At 58.5% G+C, this 18,357-nt stretch overlaps 8 protein-coding genes across 8 annotated transcripts; 4 read left to right on the top strand and 4 right to left on the bottom strand.

The window, feature by feature from the left end:
• Nucleotides 1-250: 250 nt before the first annotated feature.
• MKK02DRAFT_38464 (uncharacterized protein) lies at nt 251-2,180 on the top strand (the record flags this gene model as incomplete). The annotated part of the gene is made up of 4 exons (XM_053090111.1): nt 251-427; nt 561-1,064; nt 1,114-1,679; nt 1,733-2,180. The coding sequence occupies 4 exons, from the start codon at nt 251-253 to the stop codon at nt 2,178-2,180; spliced, it is 1,695 nt and encodes a 564-aa protein (XP_052943583.1).
• A 185-nt stretch (nt 2,181-2,365) lies between these two features.
• Nucleotides 2,366-3,077, bottom strand: MKK02DRAFT_17099 (orotidine monophosphate pyrophosphorylase; the record flags this gene model as incomplete). The annotated part of the gene is made up of 2 exons (XM_053085734.1): nt 2,366-2,704; nt 2,751-3,077. The coding sequence occupies 2 exons, from the start codon at nt 3,075-3,077 to the stop codon at nt 2,366-2,368; spliced, it is 666 nt and encodes a 221-aa protein (XP_052943582.1).
• A 273-nt stretch (nt 3,078-3,350) lies between these two features.
• Nucleotides 3,351-4,589, top strand: MKK02DRAFT_28570 (uncharacterized protein; the record flags this gene model as incomplete). Its single annotated transcript, XM_053087592.1, has 1 exon — nt 3,351-4,589. The coding sequence occupies one exon, from the start codon at nt 3,351-3,353 to the stop codon at nt 4,587-4,589; it is 1,239 nt and encodes a 412-aa protein (XP_052943581.1).
• A 91-nt stretch (nt 4,590-4,680) lies between these two features.
• On the bottom strand, nt 4,681-6,910 carry MKK02DRAFT_17894 (origin recognition complex subunit 4 C-terminus-domain-containing protein; the record flags this gene model as incomplete). Its single annotated transcript, XM_053085856.1, has 9 exons — nt 4,681-4,869; nt 4,933-5,220; nt 5,277-5,363; nt 5,427-5,660; nt 5,720-5,802; nt 5,860-5,992; nt 6,040-6,234; nt 6,287-6,501; nt 6,553-6,910. 9 exons carry the CDS (start codon nt 6,908-6,910, stop codon nt 4,681-4,683), a joined length of 1,782 nt encoding a protein of 593 aa, XP_052943580.1.
• Nucleotides 6,911-7,673: 763 nt separating this feature from the next.
• Nucleotides 7,674-9,036, top strand: MKK02DRAFT_28568 (uncharacterized protein; the record flags this gene model as incomplete). The annotated part of the gene is made up of 7 exons (XM_053087591.1): nt 7,674-7,796; nt 7,843-8,046; nt 8,092-8,139; nt 8,452-8,554; nt 8,607-8,802; nt 8,852-8,960; nt 9,013-9,036. The coding sequence occupies 7 exons, from the start codon at nt 7,674-7,676 to the stop codon at nt 9,034-9,036; spliced, it is 807 nt and encodes a 268-aa protein (XP_052943579.1).
• Nucleotides 9,037-9,664: 628 nt separating this feature from the next.
• On the top strand, nt 9,665-12,056 carry MKK02DRAFT_28567 (WD40-repeat-containing domain protein; the record flags this gene model as incomplete). Its single annotated transcript, XM_053087590.1, has 6 exons — nt 9,665-9,891; nt 10,007-10,137; nt 10,209-10,918; nt 10,969-11,154; nt 11,211-11,693; nt 11,748-12,056. The coding sequence occupies 6 exons, from the start codon at nt 9,665-9,667 to the stop codon at nt 12,054-12,056; spliced, it is 2,046 nt and encodes a 681-aa protein (XP_052943578.1).
• Nucleotides 12,057-12,871: 815 nt separating this feature from the next.
• MKK02DRAFT_28566 (uncharacterized protein) lies at nt 12,872-15,649 on the bottom strand (the record flags this gene model as incomplete). Its single annotated transcript, XM_053087589.1, has 3 exons — nt 12,872-14,956; nt 14,999-15,352; nt 15,404-15,649. The coding sequence occupies 3 exons, from the start codon at nt 15,647-15,649 to the stop codon at nt 12,872-12,874; spliced, it is 2,685 nt and encodes an 894-aa protein (XP_052943577.1).
• A 1,351-nt stretch (nt 15,650-17,000) lies between these two features.
• MKK02DRAFT_28565 (uncharacterized protein) lies at nt 17,001-18,227 on the bottom strand (the record flags this gene model as incomplete). Its single annotated transcript, XM_053087588.1, has 7 exons — nt 17,001-17,116; nt 17,171-17,447; nt 17,500-17,736; nt 17,772-17,854; nt 17,910-17,966; nt 18,041-18,101; nt 18,150-18,227. 7 exons carry the CDS (start codon nt 18,225-18,227, stop codon nt 17,001-17,003), a joined length of 909 nt encoding a protein of 302 aa, XP_052943576.1.
• Nucleotides 18,228-18,357: the final 130 nt, after the last annotated feature.

Below are 18,357 nucleotides of genomic sequence, written 5' to 3'. Positions count from 1 at the left end.
CTGCGTTCAAGGACGGATTGGAATTTGCATAGCCCCTATCCTATACTATCTTTGTCATCATGGATGTGAACAGCGTGATCCCTCCCAGGCCCAGGAGGTTTGGTGACCTGTTGCGGAGAAACATTATTCCGATACCTGAGTCAGACTGAACTGAAAGCCTGAAAGAGAACACCTTCGTCTTTAACCTCTATCCACCATCTACCCTCTACCAGGCTCTCGCTCTACGCTGTGCACCTCATCCCACGCTCAGATGCCCCCTCGTCGCACTGGGCGTCGCTCGCGCGTCGATGCCGCCGAGCCCGCTGAGCCCCGCTCGGCAGCCCGCGAGTTCTATCTCGTGCCCGAATTAAGGGAGAGACTGTTGGCCAACCTGGACCAGGACTCCCTGGCGCAGTTTATGAGAGTGGAGAAGAAGTGTAGCTTTGATGTGGCGAAGGAGCTGTATAGGGAGATCTCTTATGATCACGCGAGGCGGATGAGCTCTGCAACAATGAGTCTCCCGCAAATATTCGGATGTCAAATTACACCACCTAAATTCTACTCTGAGGCTGATGCTGCAGGCCAGACAACGCGTCTCGTGCGCTGCTGTACAAGCCATCGATGCTACCGGCATGAATCTCGTCCAGAGCTTTCAGCGGCAGCTCGGTCTCGAGGAGCTCTTCGCTGGCGAAGGCAAGAAGGATCGCCTGGAAGAGTATTTGGGTCGCTACAACCCAGAGCTCACGCGGCTGGTGATCCCTCCTCTGCGGAAGAAGTTCCCCAATCTCCAGGGCGTACACTTCGGGACGTACTACACGCAACTCGGCGCCCCAGTCTGGCGGATCAACTTCAATCGGCCGGTCCCCTCGGCGAATCCTCCACCTCGAGGCGTCCCGACAACGTACAAGGACGGTCTCGATCTCGGCGGCAATCTCTTCATCGTCCACTGCTACATCCCCAAACTCTCCGACTTCCCCTATTCCGTCGGAGCAGAGCCGCTGGAGGCGCCCTGGCGGCACTTTGGCGGGGACCTTTTCTTTGATGTCCAGTTCCAGTCGGCGGATCCGGAACTCGGACCGGGGACAGTACGCGGGCTGGCTCGGCTATCTACGGACGGATCCCAGGTACGGTCAGCTCTACGAAGCTATCGATTTAGCAGAGCTGCCGGTCCTGATGGAGGATCTGACGCGCCTATACCAAAGGCAGATCGACTACGGCTCGCCGTATCGGCTCAAATCCATCCAAGCTATGTTCTGCTCGCCATGTCGTCTGGAGGACTTTCAGCTCTTTGCGCACGTTGCGTCACACTCCCTGGTCCAGCTTCAATTGGCTGGCGGGTTCCGTGACGACGTGCTCCTCTCCTTCAAGGACTTGCCGGTCATGATCGAGACGATCACAACGCTTCCTCCTCAGCTGGAGCAGCTCTGGATCGCCCTCAAAGGTATCGACACGGCCGAGGAGGACTGCAAAGGCCTACTGAACGCCCAGACGCTTCGGGACGGCGGAACGCTCAAAATCCTCTACATCTTCACCGATACCATACCCGGTCCGCTCTGGAACCTCATTCGGGCCGTCTCGCCCATGTGTGCAGCGAACGCCCAGGTGGATATCTCGGATCGTTACGGGATTCGCGCGGATCAGCAGAATAAGGATGCATGGAGCGAGGAAACGCAGTCGGCGTACCTCCAATGTCTCAGAAGGTGGGTCTCGCATCCTCTCTCAATTTCACACCGCGCTTCGGCTGACATGGCAGTCAACCTGAGCACGCCCGAGCTCATCTTGCCACGGCGGACTTCCCAAGCCTGGGCTTCGACACGCCTGACAAGCTTCCGGGGCTGCAAGTTGGCGCGGACGGAAAACCCCTATCGCGTTTCTTCAGTAAGGCGGAGGATTGGCTGGATAAGTCCGAAAAGAGGGCGGAACTTCTGAACGGGACGATCCTCCCCAATATTGACCTGGGGATGCGCCAGTATGCTGAGGCATGCGAGGCGTTCGCTCGGACAGCGGTTACGGATACCCCGGCGGAGAGGCTGGCGCAAATGAAGATCATGCTGGCGACGTTGGATCAGGTGGAGACCGCGGAAAGGCAGCTGTTCAGTATTTCGGAGGAGCAGGACACCACGGAGGCGCAGGTAAAGCAGTATATCAGGGAGCTGAAGGGAGAGCCAGAGCCGTCGACCTCGCGTCGATGGGGAAGCTAGCGTGTTTCTGATTCCATACCCGTAGGAGAGGGTATCTGTATTTTCTGCTGTCGGAACTAAGCATGGTCGTCTCGGTTAGGTACAGTGCTGGGGTCTGCTCGGATTGCGAAGGATCGAGCGTCACCTGGCATTGGCTGGCTCCGCGATTATCGACCTACACATCCGCCGCTCGTACAAGCCCCATCTCATGCCCTTGCCCCGTAGTCCTGCCTGTACTTCTCCATCCTTCCCAGCTCCTCATCCATGCCCTTGACCCGCATATACGCCATGATATCCTCCATCCTCAACATGGCCTCCACCGGCACGCCAAACTCCTCCTCCACCTCCATGACTGTCGACCGCTCTCCCACTTGGCCCCTCTCCTGCCTATCCACAAGCTGAGCAATTCCGACGAGCTCGGCGCCTGGGTTGGCGCGGATAATGGCGATAGCCTCCCGGATGGCTTTACCGGACGTGAGGACGTCATCAATGATGACGATTCGGCCTTTCAGGGGTGCGCCGACCATCGATCCACCTTCTCCGTGCTATCCATCAGCTCCACTCCGCACTTCTTCTCAGAGTCAAACTCACATCCTTGGCTTCTTTCCGGTTATACGCGTAGCTCACATCCCGCCCGCTATCCCTATACAGACTGACCGCAGTAATAGCAGCGAGCGAGATGCCCTTGTACGCCGGCCCAAAGAGGACGTCAAACTCTGGTATTCTGCCGCCGGTGAGGATGGCCGAGAATGCCGAGGCGGTCGTGGAGAGGAGGGAGGAGGTGTAGAGGAGACCGGCGTTGAAAAAGTAAGGGGATTGACGGCCGGATTTGAGCTTGAAATCGCCAAAGAGGAGGACGCCGTGCGTGATTGCGGCTTCGATGAAGGCTTGCTTGGTAGGGTCGAGAGAGGCGCTCATGGTGCTGGCTTGGTCGTGGTGATGCTGATGAGGAGAAGGTGAGAGGCAGCTTTTCCAACTTTTTTTCAGCTGCAGATCAGGCAACGGACGCGACGTCCGTGCGTACGTTTCAGATGACGTCGACGCTTGTGGAGGCGACAAAGGAGAGGTGGGACGCGACGAGCTATGCTGGTGAGGACAAAGAGAGGTGCGGTGCGATGCTGGGCTCATGCAGGATAACATAGGATAAAGAGCCTCAAGAAAGCCCAGGTGCGAGCCCCACGAATCTCAGAAATGGTCCAAACCATAGACGTCTACCTGGACTCTGGGCTCATCCCGTCCCTGTCTGGCGGGTCCGCCGGCGGGGTCGACCACCACGCGCTCATGGGTCGGCCGATCCTACCTAGAGCCACGCCTATGGTGAATATAGCGGCGAAGAAGAAGGGCACGAAGCCGCTGGCGATCCCGCCAGGCCGATCGGATAGTAGCGCCAAGGCCAGGGGAGGACCGGTGGGAAGAAGCATGGAGATGAGCGATGAGGAGATCACGCCGAGGGCGAAGAGGCCCAGCGAGGGCAGAGGTGAAGATATGGATAAGGGTGGGGGACTTAAGGGATTGATGCGTATACGGCCGCCGGTACATCGCCGCACGTCGAGTCTGGACGGACGGACCGGCGCGCCCACCGTTGGCGATATAGTCGGTCAAAAGCTGGGCGGGAGCAAGCTCCACCGAGAGGCGTCGACAAAGCAGCCTTCCCAACCTCGATTACTTGGCATCTTCCCTTCTGCTACATCAGCTCCTCAACCCGGTCAGATCCTCTCCCTCCCTCAAACCCCCAAATACACGCAGAAAAGCTCGCCACCGATTCGGAGCTCGCATCACCTCTCGCCACCACCTCAGACGGCCCGACATGCCCGCTCCAGCTCATGGGCTGCCCCTCCTACGGCCCGGAACAGCTGTATACCGCTATTCCCCTCTTCCCCATCCCCCCCCTCCCGCCGGACGCAGGACCCCATCGAACTACTCACCAAGCTACACCACCTCGTCCCTCCCTCACGACTCGACCCGCTCGCCCCTCCACCCTCTTCGTCTACTCTGCACCCTCCGACCCTCCTCGCTGGCCTAGCCTTCATCCTCGAAGCACTCGTAAGCGAGCGCCAGATCCTCTCTTCCTCGTCGACTTCGCACCCCGCCTCTCCACTTCCCCTCCTTCGGAATAGGACCGCTATCCAGTCCAAGTCGAGGGATCTAGACTGGGCCGCTACGCACGCGTACCTCCTCTCGTTCGGCCGGGTCCTGGAGGGCTTGATGGGTATGATTATGGCGACGGAGGTGTGCGAGGCGACGCTGGGGCTGGTAGAGATGATCAAGACTCATGTCGACAAGATGCGTAAAGTGTTCGGCGAGGTGGCGGGGATGTATATGGAGGGGTACAGCTTCGTCAGTGGATGGTGGGATGAAGCAGGGATGAGAGGGAGTGCGAAGGAAGTGGGAAGGTGGGGCGAGCTGGTAGGGGTAGCGTCGAAGCCGTGATGCTTTGCCCTTGTGATCTGTATCAATAGTTAATAATCAGCACGGGCATACCTGATATACCTTTGCGTGTCCCGGTCGAGATCGTCACGCATCATGCATGTCCACCCATCATCCGGCCCCAGTTGGCCAGCTCCGTAGATAGCAGATTCGCCCCTTCGCCCTTGAACCAAGCGACAATTTCATGCGGCGTAAGCGTACACCGTACCTTCGCGAACTGCGCGCTAAGCGACGAGTGGCCAGTCGGTACAAGCAGACCCAGATGTAAAAGATCATCGAACGCCTACGGTGTCAGCTTCTGCTCCATGCGGCTCTATGCCCCAGGCTTCAGCGGTCAGCAGCTCACCACTCTCAACACCCCAATAGGCCACCGGACCTTCCCACTACCCACCAGCCTCGTCCTCGCAAACCTCAGATACTCCTCCTCGACCTGCGCAAAGTTGAACTCTTCCCTGCCCGCATAGGCGAGATGCTTCGAAATGACCAGTATGGCCTGTTCGGGCTGCGCAAGCCCTTTGAGCTTGGTATGCGCCAGACCCCAGCCGGCGAGCTCGATCTGGGAGAGGACGGAGGCGGTGAGTGTGCGGACGCCGATGGTATTGAGGGAGGCTGCGTATTGGACGAGTGGGATGATCTGTGGGTCAACTTGGCGCACGCGAGAGCTCCGTCCGCGAGCAAATGTCAGCTTACGAATGGCCGATACAGATTCCGAACGTCTGTCGTCAGCCCCGTCAAGCGGTCAAGGTATCGCGCCATGTCTTCGTCGTCGAGCATGATCTGCAAGTATTAGCAACAAATCGCATTGCTCTCCACGAAGCAGACACAGGCATCCTAGCTCACGTCGACTAGATCCCTCCAATCCCTAAACCAGCGCTCCTCTTCCGTTTCTACCGGCTTGACCCGCCCATTCTTCTTGGCTGGAGTAGAAGCTTGGGGTGGCACGATACTAGGGCACAGGGTGGACTTGAGGAGGACCTTCCAGCCTGGTCCGCCTGGAGCGAGCGGCGAGTTGACGCGCCAGACTCGATGGGAAAAGCGGGATTTGACGCGTTTTTCGAGAAGAAGCAGGGTGTCCTGGCGTCATAAGCTGCAGGTCCTAATTTGCACAGAGAGATGTGTGCCGGACAACTTACTATCCGGGAGGTGAGACCTATGACGGCCACTCCTCGGCCGGTAGACTCGACTGGGCCCGTCTTTACGCTTTGCACGACGTCGACTACACATATCAGCTTTGATGACCTCTCAGCAGAAGATGCAGCCTTAATGAGCTCACGTAGGCAGTACAGTAGAGCCTGACGAGCATGCTCAGTGAAAAGATCAAACTCCTCCATCACGATGATAATCGCTCGGGGTGAAGGCACAGTAAGCAGTGCGAGCAGATGCGACGGCAGAGTGGTAGGCGCGTACTGTGGGTCAGCTCCTGCGCAGCCAGAATGAGAGCGTATGAGCTCACTTCCTGATCCTCTCCTTCTGCTTCTTCCTCCTCCACCTCATCCCCGCCCGCCTTCTCGCCCTCGGCCTCAGCGATCTGTTTCCCCATCTCCCGGATCGCGAGCCGGTCGTTCGTCTGCGCATGCCCCGAGAGGCGGACAATGATAGGTGCCGAGGTAGAAGTCGAGGGAAGAAGCTGAAGAGCACGCACCATTGTCTACCGCATCAGCGTGGTTACTCCTCAAGTCACGGAGAACGCTTTAGCGCACCCTGGTCTTCCCAGTCCCTCTCGGCCCAACGAGCATCGCAGAATTTCCCTCTCCGCGCTCTACTGTTCCCTTGAGGAGATTCGCCAGCCCTTGCAGCGCCTCGTTTGTATCTTCGTCAGCGAACGGAGGTGGATCTCGGGCGATGCCGTTCCCCGTGAGAGTCGAGAGGATACGGAGGATATGTTGCCGAGCAGCGGGGAGGAGTGGTTTGAGCGCTCCCGGGTCCGGTGGAGCTGGTGTATCGGGCGTAGCGTGTGCCACGCGACCGGAAGGGCTGTCGACTGCTGGAGCAGAAATATCGACATCCATGTCGATGTCGGGCCGTTCCTCCTGTCGTTCCATGCCGAGCATGTCATCGTCCTCCCCCTCTCCATTCCCAGCACCATAGGCATCCGCCTCGGCCCCGGCCCCATCCCGTTCCCCTTCCTCCGTATCCACCTCCATCTCTCTCCGCCTAACGATCTTCCCGCTTCTAGTCAACTTCGGCGCGTCCGCATCCCCCTCATACCGGAAATTCCTCGCCTCCCGCTGCTTTCTGAGCGACTCATTCGCCCTAAACACCTCGGTCGAGATCGCTTCTCCTCCGCCGAAGGGATCTCCGAACGCCTCGTCAAAGTGACGCATTGGAGGTGTAGCCTCTGCCCTAGCTTTGGACAGTGTCGGCGAAGGAGTTGGGAGGGGCTTCATGGCCGACCCGAGGGTTGAGCGGGAGGGACGAACGGGTGTGGGCGTTGCGGCTGATTTCGAGCCCGGCGTGGCCTGTGATCGCCTGGTAGAAGGAGCCGAAGGTGTAGCGGCGCTGTCATCCTGGTTCAGAGCCTTCTCTTTGCCTTTCCTACTCGACCGGGTGGTGCTCGGAGCGGGCATCTCGTCCTCCTTCCGCGTCGACGCCGGGGCCTTCACCTTCTTGGCCAGTGAGGCGCGGGGATCAGGCGAAGCCGCAACATCCTCTGTAGACCCCTGAGTGGACTTTCGCTTCCCAGTAGCGAGTACAGAGGGCTTGGTGCCCGTGCGAGGTGTAGGCGTGGGCGGACCTGACCGAGGCGTTCCCCGAGTCGCTCTTCGGCTGGAGGAAGGGCCGCTCTCTGCTTCCGGCGCTGGTGATGCGACTATACAGTCTTCTAGTGGCGCAGCGAGTGGGTCTGGGGAGGATGAGCGGCGCTTCTTACCTGCTCTAGGATGCATAGCTAGGGTTGTTATTGTATAGTTGACTGAGGACATGGCTCTTTTGAGTGGAGGAGGGTGGAGGTCAAAGTGGGGGGACCGACTACATCTGGTACCGGCCTATTGTTCCTGCCAGCGCCAGCCATCCTCGACTTCCTCATTTGTACTTCTACCTCCTTCATTATAGTCGCCTGTATCTAACCCCATCTTCACCTATATCAACATGGATCTCGACAAGCCTCTCGATGCGCTCATCGCTGATAAGCGTCAGCCCGCTCAGACTGCCCGGCCTGCCGCGAGAGGCGGCAGAGTCAGCAGGGATCGAAAGGATGCTGTCCCTTACTCTGTATGTCTGCATCCACCCTATTGCACATCTCTTTGCTGACCGATAGCGTCCACCACCGAGGTCGACGGGCGATGCGTGGGTCCACGATGCGTATAATGGTCCGAACCGCCCGCAGCGGGGTGGAGGTGCCCGAATGGGCGGACCGCCAAGGGTCGGCTATAATCCTAATTCGGGAGAAGGATTTACTGGGATCAGCCCCAGGATCGAGGTATTGGGTTTGCACTATGAAGTGATGCCTGGAGATCTCAAGGTGAGCTACAATGGCCGGATGGAATGGCGGAAAGCTGACAAATAGTCTATCTTCAGCCAGGCGGGAAACCTTGTGCAGGGTCCAGATATCCGTGTAAGCGTCTAATTCAGCCTTCAGCTTCAGCCTCTCAATGGCGCCTCCGCCTCATCTTGGTCGACTCCTGGTCAGCTCGGTACCAGGATCCAGGGCGGTAGGCCGAAATCTGCCGGACATGGGGGATCAGGGGCCTGACCGGTGGATCCGGCGGTGATATTTGGAGATCTCGGTAATGGAATGGGAACGAATGCTTATCATTGTCTTCTCTCTATCATCACCTTGTGAGTCCTGCTCGTTCCACGGTACAATCGCAAGCTGACCAGTCAGTTATCACTTCTTCGCCTTTTCTCATAACGCTCGCCCGTGCAGTACGACGTATCCGGCCGTTCTACCGGGGAAGCCACTATGGAATACTCTTCAGTCCAAGAGGCCAAGATTGCGATCAACAAGTTCGATGGCGCCATGACCAAGGGTGAGTTGACGAACGCCTCTTGACCGCAAGAGATCGGAAACTGACGCTAAAGGCCAAACCATTTCGATCCGCTTCCTCCCGCCCGTCCAAATCCGCCCCCCTCCTGCTCGTGCTTCAAGCTACAACGCGCCTCCCGCTGGCCGTCAACAGACCGGCGCGTCTTTGCTCGCTCGGATCGCTCCTCCGCCGAGGGGTGCGCCAGCCGGTCCGCCGAGGGGTCAAGGTGGTCCCGTCCGGGGACGTGGCGGGTGAGTTCCCTTGTTTACTCTGTTCCGAGACGAGAAGCTGATCCTATAGACCTGCGCGAGGTCGAGGTGGTGCTGCAAGTGCACGCCCCGCGAAGTCGGGACCGCCGGACGCTGGCAACCTCGATGCCGAATTGGACTCGTTCATGAAGGGCGATGCTGTAAGTGTCCTTTGTCGCCTTGAAATTTGCGGGAAAGGCGCTGACCTGTCAGGCCGGCGATGTGGCGATGGCTTAGAAGACTCAGTATCTTGGATGTGCTCTACTATAAGCTAGCTGTTCGTGTAACAAGAAGATGCAAGCTCGAATACCTGTTGACACCCACTTGATCAAAATTGCTGAAAGGAGTAATAATTATATGCAACCCGTCGTCAGCCGCGTGTCTGTTCCTCAACCTCTTTCATCTCCTTCCTTCTCTTGCATCCACTCTCTACACTATACATCCATTCTCTACCGGCACATATCGATCTCGCCAACCCCCACACCGACATCGACCACTCCCATCGACATATACCGCCCGCTTTCCCCCTCATGCCCCGCGAATAATCTCAACGTCCCCTGTCAAAAATTCCGGAAACAACAACAACCCCCTTCGTCGACTGTCTCTTTTGAAACAAGGGCCCCCCTCCTGGGCCCAAACATAACCTTCTTCCTTCTTCCGGGAAGGGCAATTGCTCGAGCAAAGAAGGCTCGCCGTATCGTCATCGTCATCGGCTGCACAGCCCGCCGTGCGCCGTCTACGGAGTCCGCTCGGTCATCCCTTCACCTGAGCACAAGGTCAAGGCGAAACGAAACACGGGGTACAGGTATCCTCACCTCCACCCCCACCGTCCCTCACTGGCCGCCCCTCATATACTCTCTTCGCAATGTCACTGTACACGCCCGAATCGCTTCGCGCGCCGGCTCGGACCCCTCACTCCCCTTCATCCGGAACGCGCTATACGCCCACAACGACCACAAAGGGAGCCGACGTTTTTGGGGATATCACGGTGCCTAATATGATTAGGAGCAGTCCGGTCTTGACGCCCGGGAGAGATAGCCCGGGGTGGGGAGGCAAGGGGAGGATGCGGCAGGCAGGGGGATATGGGGATCGGTGAGTTGTCATCCATTGGGCATAGGGCGGGAAGACTATGGTGGGGAGAGGCGGGCTAGTGGACGATAGGTCGGAGCACAAGTCGGTCCAGTGAAGGAAGGTGCTGATGGTGCAGCTTCATCCCTACTCGAGATGGGTCGGACATGCACGCCGCATATCAAATAGCGTCAGGCTCGGCGGATGGGAAGCCAAAAGGGCGGAGAAGGAGCCCAATCGGACAGTCTACCGATGTCGAGACGAGAAAGGGTGTGTCTTTCCTTCTCACTCATTTTCTCGTCATATCTCCTACCAGTAGACCTCGTGCTAACTCAGAACAGAAGAAGTGAACGCCACCTTCACCCAACTCCTCAAAGAAGAGCTCTTCCCTCCTTCCCACTCGCCTTCCCGCAAAACCCCCTCCGCCAATCCGTCCACTTCACGCCATAACCAGCTCCGCCGGCCCATGACCTTCGATAACTCCAACATCCCTAATCTCCCTTCCGCCAACTACCCCATCTCCTCCGCTGGTACCACACCCCTGCACCACCACCCTCCGCCCGCTATTTCCGGTATGGTCGATCGGGAGCGGGGCGAGCGTGAACTCTCCCCAGCCTCCACATTACCTCCTCTTCCCCTACACGCGCCCGCTACGCCCACATCAGGACACGCTCGAGCACCCGGAGCAGGCCCCAGCGGGACCCATCACCGAGCCCATCAGTCCCAGCTCGCCCTAACGTCTTCGTTGGGGCGGAGCGGCACCACTCCTCCGAATTCCAACGAGCGCCGATCAGCCTTCTCCCCTCCTCCTTCCAACACAAATAATCCAGGATCGCCCTCCACACCCAGCAAGAAACGGCTTCTCAACTTCTCGTCCCCCGCCGGTACGCGGATGACGCAGTTCACGGCCGGGCTGGACAGTATGGAGCATGAAAAGTACAGTCTGAGTCCGGTGGGCAAGAGGAGCCAGGAGGTGTTGCTTAGTCCGAGGAAAAGTGTTAGGCAGATAAGTAGGACGCCGTTCAAGGTGCTGGATGCGCCAGAACTTGCCGTGAGTTGTTGAAATCCGAGCGAACTCGAGGGGAGAAGCTGACCAAACAGGACGACTTCTACCTCAACCTCGTCTCGTGGTCTTCGTCCAATGTCCTCGGTGTTGGTCTGAACACTTGCGTCTACCTCTGGTCGGCGCAGACTAGCAAAGTGACCAAGCTTTGCGAGATGCCAGTGACGCTAGTGGGCGGGGAGGAAGTCAGCGATGTGGTGACGGGTCTGGAATGGACAAATAAAGTGAGCTGGCAGCCTCGCGTCTCAGCGGCCGATAAGGGCTTCAGCTGATAATCCAGGGATCCACACTCGCCATCGGAACCAACCGCGGAACCGTCGAGATCTGGGACGCCGAGTACTGCAAGCGCATACGAACCATGACGGGCCATACCGCCCGCGTCGGCTCTCTGGCATGGAACGGCCATATCCTCTCTTCCGGCTCTCGCGATCGCACCATCCTCCATCGAGACGTACGCGTTCCGGACCAGTACATCCGCCGGCTTGCCGGGCACCACAAGCAGGAAGTGTGCGGGCTGAAATGGAACCCGGATACCGACCAGCTCGCGTCGGGCGGGAACGACAATAAGCTGTTTGTATGGGGCGGAACGGATACTCGGCCGACGTGGCGGTTTGGGGAGCATCGTGCGGCTGTCAAAGCAATAGCGTGGAGTCCGCACCAGCGGGGCGTACTGGCCAGTGGAGGAGGGACGGCGGATAAGAAGATTAGATTCTGGAACAGTCTCACGGGCGGTCTGGTCTCAGAGTGGGATACAGGATCTCAGGTGAGCTACTCAATCTACATTACGTTGAAGTCGGGAAGTATAGCTGACGCTCAGGTCTGTAATCTCATGTGGTCACTCAACTCTAATGAGATTGTATCGACACACGGCTATTCCGGCGGACCCGTATCGAACCAAATCCATATCTGGCGGTACCCATCCATGACCCAAGTCGCCACGCTCACCGGCCACACCTTTCGGGTGCTGTACCTAGCCATGTCCCCGGATGGGCAGACGATCGTCACCGGTGCAGGGGACGAGACGCTGCGGTTTTGGAATGCGTTTCAGAAGGGGAAGGGGAAAGCGTCGGTCGGTGGGGGAGAGGCCAAGGTTGGGTTTGGGTCGGGGTTGGGGAAGATCCGCTAGGCCCGCGATAGCGGGTTCAGGGCCGGAGAGAGGCGAAGAGAGGGACGGAGGTTGTATTAGCTGAAAGTGGACATCGCGGAGTCTGAGTAGCATTAGTAGACCTTTCCTTTCCCCTTTTCTTTCCTCGCTTCCCCTTTCCCTTTTCTGGGTATATGGGTACCGAATCTATATGTCTCCTGTATCATATCTACTACGTTAGGGCACCATCTGTAGTACCTCCTCATGCACTTCCTTTCCCGGTCCTCGGCGCTTCGAACTCGCTAGATGACGTTCCCATTGCATGATGTTCATGATCCTTGAGCTAGGTCCGCCGCCTGCTATCTACTGGTTATCTGGCTGTTATACTTGACAGCATGTATATGAATCTATTCTATAAGTACAGATGACTTGTTCCCGCCCAAAGGGTATCCCAAAGGGTATCAAGAGACCGCTTCGTATCAAACCAAATCTCCCCCGCGCCGGCTCAGGTCTACACATACGTCCGCCCGTCCACCTCGTGCCCCTTCCGGCCCATAGCGACCCCGAACGTATGCGCACTCTGCACCGAGTCCCTCGCTGGGCCCAGCGTCACACCGAGCGTCTGTTCTTCCATCGGCGTAGATAGTACCGAGCCCATCGAGACTGTCGGCGGAGGGAAACTCCGGCGAGGCTTGTGAGCGGGCGTAGCGAGGAACCTGTTCGTCGACGTGGAGGTGGATGTCGAAGTGGACGAAGCGAGGGAGGTACGGCTGGACATGGAGTTGGGAGAGTGACGCTCGAGATACTGGATTTGTTGGTGGATCGGGTATTGGAGGTCTGGGTTTGGCATCTGATTATCAGCTTGAGTTTGTGAGTAAAGGAAGAGACGATGAACGTACCAGAGCCGCAATCTGCCTAAGAAGCCAGATGACCCTTCGCTGATCCTCCGCGTCCCACCCCGATCCCAGCTCGTCAGCATACTGCATCTCCCCATAGACGAACGCCGTCGCCGCACGAGCGACATCTGCTGGGGTCGTGCCCTCCCTGGCTCCCCCGACCGCCCCCGTCTGACCAGTGAACAGCGCGAGCAGCTGCGCAAGGGGCAGGTCTCCGGGCTGGGTAGGTACCGACTCGTCGATGGAGTTTAGGGTGGAGACGCTCGCGCCAGGAGCGGAGGTGTATCGCCGCCGAGTGGGCTCGAGAGTGGGCGTGGCCACTTCCTCGGGAAAGTCTTGGTAGTGCCTATCTGGCGACAGCTCGAGGTTGTCCACGACGACGCACTGGCGGTTCTGCTTCCGCCTGGCTCGGTCGCTGGCGGGCGTAGCCGTGTCGGGAGGGGTAGTAGGTGGGGAGAGCGTCGAGGGGTCCGGGAATCTGTCGAGCAGGTCGGCGGGGATCCGGGTCTCGAGGTCGAGCGCGGAGAGGAGGCTGTGGAAGGAGCCGGCAGGGGAGGATGAGCGGGGAATACCGAGATGGCCGCCCGAGGATGACTGCATACGGTCGATACGGTACCGCGCACCGGGAGAGGGAAGGGCGTACGCGTCATGAGGGGACGACTCGGAGCGAGAGGGGAAGAACATCCCGAGTGGGGATGTCTGGGAGGGGGAGGCGAGGGAATCGTCCGATTGGGAAGCGTGGAGGTGACCCTGATCGATCGTGCCGATCTTGGCCTCCCGGATGGAGAAGGTGTAGGTGGAGAAGAGGGATGAGCGGTTATCGGTCGCCGGAATGGTGAGGGCGTCGGTATTGGTGGAGAGGTTGCTGCTGAGGGAGAACTGGGATGATGCGCCGGTGCTCTTCCGCCGTGCCTTGACCGTCTCGGACGACGACCCCCTCGACTCGACCGTCCGCTCCTCCCTCTCAAGCTCCAGCTCAAACTCGTCCTCCTCCGTGATGTGACGATGGTAGTACGAGTCGATATCGAACGAGACGCCCCGACTCTCAACGATATCTTGCGGGACGTCCTGGTGGTACATTTGACGGGTAGTGTCAACGAAGGGAGGGTTGATCAATTTCCGCCTCTCCCTGATACCGATACGGATTGGGGATCCGGGAGGAGGGATATCGAACTGGGTTCGGATCTCGCCAAAGACCGCCGCGAGGTCCATGACGTCCCGCTTGCCGACGAGCCTACCCTCGAGGGTGTCGAGGGTGGACGCGGCCGATTCCCGCCCGGAGCCAAAGTACCAGTCGGCCCCGCCTCCGCTGTGCAGGCGGTACCGTGACTCGACGATATAGTCGAGGAGGATGAGCCGAACGTCCGACGCCTCCGAGAAGGTCATAATTTGCGACAAGAGCTCGGCGACGTGAGGCTGGCTCTGAGCGATGATCAGGTCAAAGCTGTCGGAAGATTGGAAGCTGGTCAGGCTACTCGAGGTGAGTGGGCTGGAGATGACGAGGCGATGCGGGACCTGCGAGGGGGTGACGGGGAGGGAGGGGCGGCGGTCCGGGTTGAAGCCGGCGGGGAAGAGGAAGCCGGAGGGACCCTTCCTGGGTGGTTCCATGGTCTTGCGCGCAGCCTTCTTGCTCGAAAAGAAGCCGAACACCTTGCTTGGGGTGGGCGGGGAGACGCGGGGGAAGCTGAAGGAGGGAGAACCGGGAGAGTCGTCCTGGTCCTGGGTGTCCTTCTTCTCCAGCCCGAGTTGCTTCGATACCGCCTCGACGACGTCCTGGATGGCCTCGTCCCTGACGCGCTCGCGGATGAAGACGAGCTCGTCATAGACCTTCTGAGGGGACATGCCCGAGTTGAGCCGGCGGAGCGCCCAGGCTTCGATGAGATGGTGCGGGGCGTGGCGGCTGGGCATCTGGTTGAATCGGCCGATAAGGGACTTCAGCCGCGAGACGAGCTGGAATGAGGTGACGAAACCGATACTGAAGCGGATCCGGCGGACGATGGGGAAGATGAGGGTGCGGAGGATGGAGTGGGTGCCTTGGCATTGCATCTGGTCGTCAGCGTAGTTCGCCCAGAGGAGAGGATGGCTCACCTCAAATTCCAGCTCGACCAGCGCCTTGGCAACGCCATCGGCTGCACTGAGACCCGTGATCTCATCGCTCGCCATCTGCCGCCATACCGCACCAATGTACTCGAGGACGAGCTCGGTGACCGGCGCGGCGAGATCATCTGGCGAGACAATCTCGCTCCCCTCCAGCAGGCTGAGAACGGTGTCGACGAGGGTATCGCTATCGAGGGACGTGAGCTGGTCGGCGGGGAGTGTAGGTGGGGGGTAGATGAAGTGGGCTTCGCAGCCATTAGGGCCGGTGATGAGGGAGAGGAATGGGAAGAGGGTCGCGAAAGCGGGTGTCTGCAGAGCAATGTGGAGTTCCTCGACGATGTGAAGCTGAAAGTCAGCCCATGTTCATACATCGGCTAGAGGAAGACTGTCGCTCACCTCATCCAAAAGAGTCCTGAGGCCTTCGCACCAGTCCCGCACCCTCGTACCCCGCAGGACACCCCTCCACGCGTACTCCTCGAACGCGCCGGCAATAACATGGGTGGTAAGATCTCTTGTCGCGAGGAGACGATGAAGGCCGTCCGTATCCGCCGATAGGGTGTGTACAGAGGACGCGTTGGTGTAGATCGAGCCCCGGGATCGCGCCGACATGGGGAGACTGTCGCTGGATGGGGAATGCGGCATGTTGACGGAGGGATGTATGAAGGAGGGAAATGATGAGGGATGAGGGATGAGGGAAATTTGGTAAGGCGGCGGGTATGTTGTATACGCTCGACGTGGATGCGAGTCAGTACGCGTAAGGCCTAGACCGGGAGCCGAGTGGTGAAGGGGGATTTGGGGGTGTTTCGAGGTGGACCAATGGATCTGGTGCTAGCCGATCCGAATGGCGTGAGGATGTCTCACTTTGGGTGTGATCGACGAGATATGGCAGGAATCGAGGGAGGTGGGGCCCGGTGCGTGTCTGGGTGTGTGAGACAGTGTGAAGGATGTAGTCAAGGAGGTGAAGAGGGAGGGACCTACTTATAGCTACGATCTGAAGCGTTCTCCCTCCGATCTTGTGTGCACCTCATACCTCGGCTCCAGCTTCGGTCGTCAGGCTCGTCCGCTGACTTGATACCTCAAACACCGCTCCCCCTCCTCGCTTCCCCCTCGCCGCTTCATCATCAGCGTGTCAGGTGAGAGAGTAAGCCGTACTCCACTGCGCCCAGGTCAAATTTTCGCCCCAAAGGACGCTCGACGCGCAGATGAAACGGGTCGGATCCGTCAATACCCGTCCACACAACACACATCATTTGTGCCTGGTCGTGCGGCAGACAGAAGGGGGTAGTACTGACAGACCCCGCGGAGCTACCATCCTTTCTAACAGTAACTTCTAGCGGAGATGAAGAAGAGGCTGACCGAGAGGTGCCGAGCGGGTCCGGATCGATTCGATGACCCCCGATCGCTCTTTCTTCCGCAAGGGCGTGATCTAGTCAGGATCGCGTCCGTGTGTGCTTGCTGACATCCAGTCAGCACACATAGTGAGGTCCAGGCTACATAGCAATCGTAAGTATAGCAGTTGAGCTGATGTATGATGGACACAGTATTCACATTTCCCCTTGGCTCGACATTCCTCCTCTTGCCCGGACGAAACTCCTCATACCGAGGCAACGCTGCGCTGGAGGCTGAAGCATCGAGCATATCCAGGCGCCTCTACGCTCAAACGCTGTGGCGATCGAGTTGCATCGCTCCCAGATGGAGATCGCCTGCTATACCCTGGAACCTTGCTGATGAAACGTCCCTCGTTTAGCCCTCCTTTGGCCTTTTGCGTTTCATCTACCCCTTGATCCCGCAGTTGCCGCAAGGCATGCCTTTGAGACGTCAGCCTACCAAGACGCCGAGATCTGGTGACATACGCTGGAGGCTGACGGAGATTTCACTTTACTCTGACTTGACATAGACACTGCCAAGGCCGTTCGGAGCTGTCGTGTACAGCTTTCCACTTGGAACCCTGAGGCCTGTGCGCCTGTAGCTCATTGGCATATTTGGGAGGCTCCTAGTCCACCTTGACCACGACCGCGCACATCTCGCCCGTCCTCAAGTCCCGCCGAAGCGACCCCAGGACCCCCATCATCTCGCGCAACAAGGAGCAATGGCTCGTCACGCTCTTACCTATCGATCAGTTTACACCCTTCCATCAGGCAGGCCCAGGCCGACTATGCTCACATGCTGACTCCCCACTATCGTCCATGATCCGGTTCAAAGCCTTCTCGGCGCGCAAAGCCATCTCCCGCCCGTTCTCCATACCCCGCATAGGCCGCTCTAGTAGCTGTGGTGGTAGCGGCGCGTCCGCTCGGTCATACCTGCAGTCTGAGCTTGGCTGCCAGAGGGGGTCGACCTCGGACGTATCGGCAGGTATCACCAGTTGTGACAACTCTGCTTGCAGGAGTGAGACATTGCGCCGGGCATTACAAAGGTGGACATGCAGCTCTTCGCGGAGCTCCTATCCGTCTTAGCGGATGACCTACGCGAGGGACATTGAAGACCTAGCTCACTTCAATGACGGTCGCTGATACCTCTCCTTCTCCTACATTCGACCAAACCCCCGCCCAAGTCTGCACGGCTCGCCTCGCTGGACTGACGTAGTGCTTCGGTACAGGCATACCGCGCTCCACTTGCTGGCGCACTGTAACTCCGAGCTGATTGACTTGTTTAGTTCCGGCGGCAGACAGACTGGGATCGAAGAGAGGCCACTCTCGGCCGACCTGGTTCGATCGGCTATTTGTTGTACTCTATCTATCCAGGATCGTCATTCCAGCGCACTTACTCTTCTTGATCGTTCGAGATGGTCTGCTGCCGACAAACCTAGCGTGGCTGGAACCAGCTTCTCACACAGCGCATTATGCTCGCCTGCTGCCATCAGTGACCGCCTTCCCGTCTGTATACAGATGTGATTTGCCTTGACCATGTCGAGTGAGTAGCAGCAGCTTGATCTGCGACCGGGGATGCTCAATTCGCAAAGCTGCTCATCAGCTCAGGGCATCAGGGATCGCGTGGGGTATGCGCGGTAGAAGAGCTCAGTATTGGGAGGCTCACCTTTTAGCTGGTTCTTCAGTACAGTCCATGAGCCGCACACTGGCATCACCGCTTGGGATTGCTACGCCAGTCAGTCTTGCACTTCTGGTGGGTCAATGCGGAAACACACCTCTGGCGTCGTTGGACCTTCGTGAAAGAACCCGGGTAGGATTGCATATCGGTACCCCTCCATGACGTGCAGGTCCATGTGATCACTTGATCAGCTGGTGATGCGTAACACGTACAATGAGTATGCCGGCCGAGGTCAAAGTCTCGATGATGAAGCAGCTCAGGGCTGTGAGTTCTGACGCTCCTTTGTCTCGCTGAGCGCGGTGATA

The sequence above is a fragment of the Dioszegia hungarica genome, assembly GCF_025882075.1.
Source record: "Dioszegia hungarica strain PDD-24b-2 chromosome Unknown MKK02contig_16, whole genome shotgun sequence".
In the NCBI taxonomy this organism is placed as follows: domain Eukaryota; kingdom Fungi; phylum Basidiomycota; class Tremellomycetes; order Tremellales; family Bulleribasidiaceae; genus Dioszegia; species Dioszegia hungarica.
Note: the sequence above shows the minus strand (reverse complement) of the source record. Positions and strands in the feature narration are given on the sequence as shown.